Source organism: Lampetra fluviatilis, chromosome 76, assembly GCF_964198595.1.
Source record: "Lampetra fluviatilis chromosome 76, kcLamFluv1.1, whole genome shotgun sequence".
NCBI classification, from domain to species: Eukaryota; Metazoa; Chordata; class Hyperoartia; order Petromyzontiformes; family Petromyzontidae; genus Lampetra; species Lampetra fluviatilis.
Window position 1 is genome coordinate 3581392 of NC_136350.1, and position 7489 is coordinate 3588880.

At 55.8% G+C, this 7489-nt stretch overlaps 1 protein-coding gene and 1 long non-coding RNA gene across 2 annotated transcripts in view; both read right to left on the minus strand.

Annotated features, from left to right (window-relative positions):
- Positions 1-1317: 1317 nt before the first annotated feature.
- LOC144953394 (mitofusin-2-like) lies at positions 1318-7153 on the minus strand. Its single transcript, XM_078883961.1, has 3 exons — positions 6934-7153; positions 4856-4990; positions 1318-2095 (listed from the first exon to the last, which is right to left on the minus strand). Exons 1-3 carry the CDS (start codon positions 6978-6980, stop codon positions 2026-2028), a joined length of 252 nt encoding a protein of 83 aa, XP_078740087.1. The 5' UTR covers positions 6981-7153; the 3' UTR covers positions 1318-2025.
- The window catches only part of LOC144953426 (uncharacterized), a 4646-nt gene continuing 4259 nt past the window's right edge, over positions 7103-7489 (minus strand). Inside the window, exon 3 of the long non-coding RNA XR_013640806.1 lies at positions 7103-7107. This is a non-coding gene — a long non-coding RNA (uncharacterized LOC144953426). The remainder of the gene's footprint in view (positions 7108-7489) is intronic.

Sequence of the window (7489 nt, forward strand, 5' to 3'; positions counted from 1 at the left end):
TGGGTCTCTGCGTGGTGAGTCTGTGGGTCTCTATGAGTGAGTCTGTGGGTCTCTGTGTGGTGAGTCTGTGGGTCTCTGTGTGGGTGAGTCTGTGGGTCTCTGTATGGTGAGTCTGTGGGTCTCTGTGTGGTGAGTCTGTGGGTCTCTGCGTGGTGAGTCTGTGGGTCTCTGTGTGGTGAGTCTGTGGGTCTCTGTGTGGCGAGTCTGTGGGTCTCTGTGTGGTGAGTCTGTGGGTCCTGTGTGGCGAGTCTGTGGGTCTCTGTGTGGTGAGTCTGTGGGTCTCTGCGTGGTGAGTCTGTGGGTCTCTGTGTGGTGAGTCTGTGGGTCTCTGTGTGGTGAGTCTGTGGATCTCTATGAGCGAGTCTGTGGGTCTCTGTATGGTGAGTCTGTGGGTCTCTGCGTGGTGAGTCTGTGGGTCTCTGTGTGGTGAGTCTGTGGGTCTCTGTGTGGTGAGTCTGTGGGTCTCTATGAGTGAGTCTGTGGGTCTCTGTGTGGTGAGTCTGTGGGTCTCTGTGAGTGAGTCTGTGGGTCTCTGTGTGGTGAGTCTGTGGGTCTCTATGAGTGAGTCTGTGGGTCTCTGTGTGGTCTGTGGGTCTCTGTGTGGTGAGTCTGTGGGTCTCTGTGTGGTGAGTCTGTGGGTCTCTGTGTGGTCTGTGGGTCTCTGTGTGGTGAGTCTGTGGGTCTCTGTGTGGTGAGTCTGTGGGTCTCTGTGTGGTGAGTCTGTGGGTCTCTGTGTGGTGAGTCTGTGGGTCTCTATGAGTGAGTCTGTGGGTCTCTGTGTGGTGAGTCTGTGGGTCTCTATGAGCGAGTCTGTGGGTCTCTGTGTGGTGAGTCTGTGGGTCTCTATGAGTGAGTCTGTGGGTCTCTGTGTGCTTCAGAGCCCACTAAAAACGCACAGAGCGAGACCTCCAGCATCAGTGCCAACAGAGAGTGTTTATTGACGAGGAGAAAAAGTTCATTCCGTTTGTGAACGCAAAGCGGCGACCATCGACAACTCGGGCTGCGACATCTCAGCTCATTGGAGGCGGCGGCCGATTTCATCAAGAGGGAGAGTTGTCGTGTCACTCAGATACAGAGAGCGGGAGGGGGGGGGAGAGGGGGGGGGCAGGGAGTGGGGGGTGGAGAGGGGGGGGTTGGAGAGGAGGGAGGGGGTGGAGGGGGAGGAGAGGGGGGAGGAGGGGGGGGGGGTGGAGAGGGGGGAGGGGGGGGAGGGGGGGGGACAGAGAGGGGGGGGGCGGAGGGGGGGGGTGGAGAGGGGGGGCGGAGGGGGGGGGAGAGAGAGGGGGGGGGGTGGAGAGGGGGGGTGGAGAGGGGGGGGGGGGTGGAGAGGGGGAGGAGGGGGGGGGGCTAGAGAGAGAGGGGGGGGGGGGTCTAGGACCCTGAGACCCGGTCTCCCCAAGTCCCCTCTGGACCCCCAGTCTGCGCTCGTTTGCGATAAAACAAATTCATTGGCGGCGGTGAGGAGCACTGGACGCTCTCTCTGGGCTCGCTGCTGCTGCTGCTGCAGCTGCTGCTGCTACTGCTGCAGCTGCTGCTGCTGCTGAGTCTGTAGCCGAGGGGCACCCCCAGCGGCAGCTGTCCCTGCTGCTGCTGCAGCTGCGGCGATTTAATTTCATTGTGATAATCATGAACTTGCACGTTGACAATGTCCACCAGTCTGGGGCGACACCTGCCACGCAGCACACGGGGGCTGGGGCTGTGGTGGTGGTGGTTGTGGTGGTGGTGGTGGTTGTGGTGGTAGTAGTGGTTAGTAGTGGTGGTGGTAGCAGTGGTGGCGATGGCTGTGGTGGTGGTTGTGGTGGTTGTGGTGGTGGTAGTAGTGGTGGCGATGGCTGTGGTGGTGGTTGTGGTGGTTGTGGTGGTGGTAGTAGTGGTGGTGGTAGCAGTGGTGGCGATGGCTGTGGTGGTGGTGGTTGTGGGTGCCGGTGGTTGTGGGAGTTCTGGTGGTGGCTGTGGGGGCAGTGGTTGTTGGTGGTGCTTGCAGTGGTGGTGACGGTGACGATGGTGGTGGTGGTGGTGAGTGGCCTAAGGAGCCGGCTGCAGGTACTGGCGAGAAAACATGTGCAGCTCGCTGTCCAGCCAGCCAGCCTTGTTGCTGCACACACACACAGACACACACACGCACACACACACACACAGACACACACACACACACAGACACACACACACACACACAGACAGACACACACACAGACACACACACACACACACAGACACACAGACACACACACACAGACACACACAGACACACAGACACACACACACACAGACAGACACACACACACACAGACAGACACACACACACACAGACACACAGACACACACACACACAGACAGACACACACACACACAGACACACACACACACACAGACACACACACACAGACACACACACACAGACACACACAGACACACACACACACAGACATACACACACACAGACATACACACACACAGACAAAGATAAAGATCCCCCGTGTAGCCTTAACAGACTGTAGGGGCAAGTGCTGTTAGCGAGTAGCACCTGTGAAGGCTACCGGCACTGTGGCACACGAGGGGGTGGGTGGCCAGCACCACGCCCGGCCGCCTTTGTCTCCCCAGTGGCGATATTTACACACCGCTACACCAGGTACTCATTTGAGGCTGAGTCGACCTAGGGGAGGCCCAGGACCGGTTCAGATAATCGTCACTGTTGGTGTTGGCCGTGAGCGGGAATCGAACCCGGGTCACCAGGTTCATAGCGCAGCGTGGCGCTAACCGCTGCACCACCGCTCCCCACACACACACACACTGGTACCAGCGGTGTCAAGATCGGCCTCAGTGGAGGAGGCTCGTGAAGGACGCTACTGGGCAGTTGGAGGCAGTCGCCCTCCAACAACAACGGAGGGCGGAGGAGCGACGCTCACAACAACGAGCGGAGCGCCGGGTGGCTAAAGCACAGCAAGTTGGCACAGTAGGGGGCACAGGTGGTGCATCAGCCAGTCATCTCGGTCATCTCGGTCAGTCGACCCGTGGCACCTGCTGGGTCTGCCCCGTGACCTCCTGCCAGCGGACGTTCGACACTTCACGTGGCCTCAAGGTGCACTTGGCCTGGCACAAGCGTCGTGGTGACGTCACCGCCACTTAGTGGCGAATGGCGGTTGTTGTTGTTGTGTGTGTGATTGTGTGTGTGTGAGTGTGTGTGTGATTGTATGTGTGTGTGATTGTGTGTGTGTGTGATTGTGTGTGTGTGTGAGTGTGTGTGTGATTGTGTGTGTGTGACTGTGTGTGTGTGACTGTGTGTGTGTGTGATTGTGTGTGTGATTGTGTGTGTGTGTGATTGTGTGTGTGTGAGTGTGTGTGTGATTGTGTGTGTGTGTGATTGTGTGTGTGTGTGAGTGTGTGTGTGATTGTGTGTGTGTGACTGTGTGTGTGTGACTGTGTGTGATTGTGTGTGTGTGAGTGTGTGATTGTGTGTTTGAGTGTGTGTGTGATTGTGTGTGTGTGACTGTGTGTGTGACTGTGTGTGACTGTGTGTGATTGTGTGTGTGTGAGTGTGTGATTGTGTGTGTGTGAGTGTGTGTGTGATTGTGTGTGTGTGACTGTGTGTGTGTGACTGTGTGTGACTGTGTGTGATTGTGTGTGTGTGAATGTGTGTTTGTGTGTGTGTGATTGTGTGTGTGTGTGATTGTGTGTGTGTGTGATTGTGTGTGTGTGAGTGTGTGATTGTGTGTGTGAGTGTGTGTGTGATTGTGTGTGTGACTGTGTGTGTGTGACTGTGTGTGACTGTGTGTGATTGTGTGTGTGTGAGTGTGTGATTGTGTGTGTGTGAGTGTGTGTGTGATTGTGTGTGTGACTGTGTGTGTGTGACTGTGTGTGACTGTGTGTGATTGTGTGTGTGTGAGTGTGTGATTGTGTGTGTGTGAGTGTGTGTGTGATTGTGTGTGTGACTGTGTGTGTGTGACTGTGTGTGACTGTGTGTGATTGTGTGTGTGTGAGTGTGTGATTGTGTGTGTGAGTGTGTGTGTGATTGTGTGTGTGAGTGTGTGTGTGATTGTGTGTGTGACTGTGTGTGTGTGACTGTGTGTGACTGTGTGTGATTGTGTGATTGTGTGTGTGATTGTGTGTGTGTGATTGTGTGTGAGTGTGTGTGTGATTATGTGTGTGTGACTGTGTGTGTGTGACTGTGTGTGACTGTGTGTGATTGTGTGTGTGTGAGTGTGTGATTGTGTGTGTGTGAGTGTGTGTGTGATTGTGTGTGTGAGTGAGTGTGTCTGTGTGTGAGTGTGTCTGTGTGTGAGTGTGTCTGAGTGTGTCTGTGTCTGAGTGTGTCTGTGAGTGAGTGTGTCTGTGTGTCAGTGTGTCTGTGTGTGAGTGTGTCTGTGTGTGAGTGTGTCTGAGTGTGTCTGTGTCTGAGTGTGTCTGTGAGTGAGTGTGTCTGTGTGTCAGTGTGTCTGTGTGTGAGTGTGTCTGTGTGTGTGTGAGTGTGTCTGTGTGTGAGTGTGTCTGTGTGTTGTTGTTGTGGTTGTTGTTGTTGTTGTTGTGGTTGTTGTGGTTGTTGTGGTTGTTGTTGTGGTTGTTGTGGTTGTTGTTGTTGTAGTGGTTGTTGTTGTGGTTGTAGTGGTTGTTGTTGTGGTTGTTGTTGTTGTTGTGGTGGTTGTGGTTGTTGCTGTGGTTGTTGTTGTTATTGTTGTAGTGGTTGTGGTTGTGGTTGTTGTTGTTGTGGTTGTGGTTGTTGTTGTTGTGGTTGTGGTTGTTGTGGTTGTTGTTGTTGTTGTTGTGGTTGTTGTTGTTGTTGTTGTGGTTGTTGTGGTTGTTGTTGTTGTGGTTGTTGTTGTGGTTGTTGTGGTTGTTGTGGTTGTGGTTGTTGTTGTACCGTAGGAGTTTGGCGCGAGACTGGACGCTGTCCAGCCGCTCGATGCGTCCCTCCAGCTGCTGCACCTCCTGCTGCAGCTGCTGCCGGCTGCAGCTCACCTGGTCACACAGGCGGGCAAACGTGCCCGCCAGCTCCCTACACACACACAGACACACACACACAGACACACACACACAGACACACACACACAGACACACACACAGCTCACCTGGTCACACAGGCGGGCAAACGTGCCCGCCAGCTCCCTACACACACACAGACACACACACACAGACACACACACACAGACACACACACACAGACACACACACAGCTCACCTGGTCACACAGGCGGGCAAACGTGCCCGCCAGCTCCCTACACACACACAGACACACACACACAGACACACACACACAGACACACACACACACACAGACACACACACAGCTCACCTGGTCACACAGGCGGGCAAACGTGCCCGCCAGCTCCCTACACACACACAGACACACACACACAGACACACACACACAGACACACACACAGCTCACCTGGTCACACAGGCGGGCAAACGTGCCCGCCAGCTCCCTACACACACACAGACACACACACACAGACACACACACACAGACACACACACAGCTCACCTGGTCACACAGGCGGGCAAACGTGCCCGCCAGCTCCCTACACACACACAGACACACACACACAGACACACACACACAGACACACACACAGCTCACCTGGTCACACAGGCGGGCAAACGTGCCCGCCAGCTCCCTACACACACACAGACACACACACACAGACACACACACACAGACACACACACACAGACACACACACAGCTCACCTGGTCACACAGGCGGGCAAACGTGCCCGCCAGCTCCCTACACACACACAGACACACAACACACAGACACACACACACAGACACACACACAGCTCACCTGGTCACACAGGCGGGCAAACGTGCCCGCCAGCTCCCTACACACACACAGACACACACACACAGACACACACACACAGACACACACACACAGACACACACACAGCTCACCTGGTCACACAGGCGGGCAAACGTGCCCGCCAGCTCCCTACACACACACAGACACACACACACAGACACACACACACAGACACACACACACAGACACACACACAGCTCACCTGGTCACACAGGCGGGCAAACGTGCCCGCCAGCTCCCTACACACACACAGACACACACACACACAGACACACACACACACACAGACACACACACAGCTCACCTGGTCACACAGGCGGGCAAACGTGCCCGCCAGCTCCCTACACACACACAGACACACACACACAGACACACACACACAGACACACACACACAGACACACACACAGCTCACCTGGTCACACAGGCGGGCAAACGTGCCCGCCAGCTCCCTACACACACACAGACACACACACACAGACACACACACACAGACACACACAAAGCTCACCTGGTCACACAGGCGGGCAAACGTGCCCGCCAGCTCCTACACACACACAGACACACACACACAGACACACACACACAGACACACACACACAGACACACACACACAGCTCACCTGGTCACACAGGCAGGCAAACGTGCCCGCCAGCTCCCTACACACAGAGACACACACACAGACATACATACACATATAGACACACACACACAGACACACACACACAGACACACACACACACACAGAGACACACACACAGACACACACACACAGCTCACCTGGTCACACAGGCGGGCAAACGTGCCCGCCAGCTCCCTGTACACACAGAGACACATAGACACGTACACACACACACAGATACACACACACACACAGATACACACACACACAGATACACACACACACAGAGACACACACACACACACACATATAGACACACACACACAGCACACGTACACACAGACACACACACAGACACATACACACACACACACAGACATACATTGACACACACACACACAGCACACACATTGACACACGCACACACGTGTACACACACACAAGTACAAACGTACACACACACACACACGTACACACACACACACCTGTCCCCCGCGCAGCGTGCCACTTACTGCTGCACCTGGTGGCTGCAGTTTGCTCCGGTGAAGGTGACCAGCATCTGCAGCTTGTCGGCGGCGTAGTCCACGAACTGGCGCTTGAAGGCGCGCTCCTTGGCACGCGGCGTCCACGTGAGGCGCTCGTAGACGTACAGCAGACCGTAGAGACCCAGCGACAGGGCGATTAGCCTCCAGCCAACAGCCTTCCAAACCTACACACAGATACACACACAGACACACACACCGACACACACACAGACATACACACAGACACACACAGACACACACAGCCCGTACAGGCCCAGAGACAGGGCGATAAGCCTCCAGCCCACCGCCTTCCACACCTACACAGTCACACAGTCAGTCACACACACAGTACACACAGTACACACATCACCCCACTCACCCCCCCCCACCCCCCACTCACCTCCCCCCCCACTCCCCACTCACCACCCCCCCACTCACCCCCCCCACCCCCCACTCACCTCCCCCCCACTCACCCCCCCCACCCCCCACTCACCTCCCCCCCACTCACCCCCCCCACCCCCCCACTCACCACCCCCCCACTCAC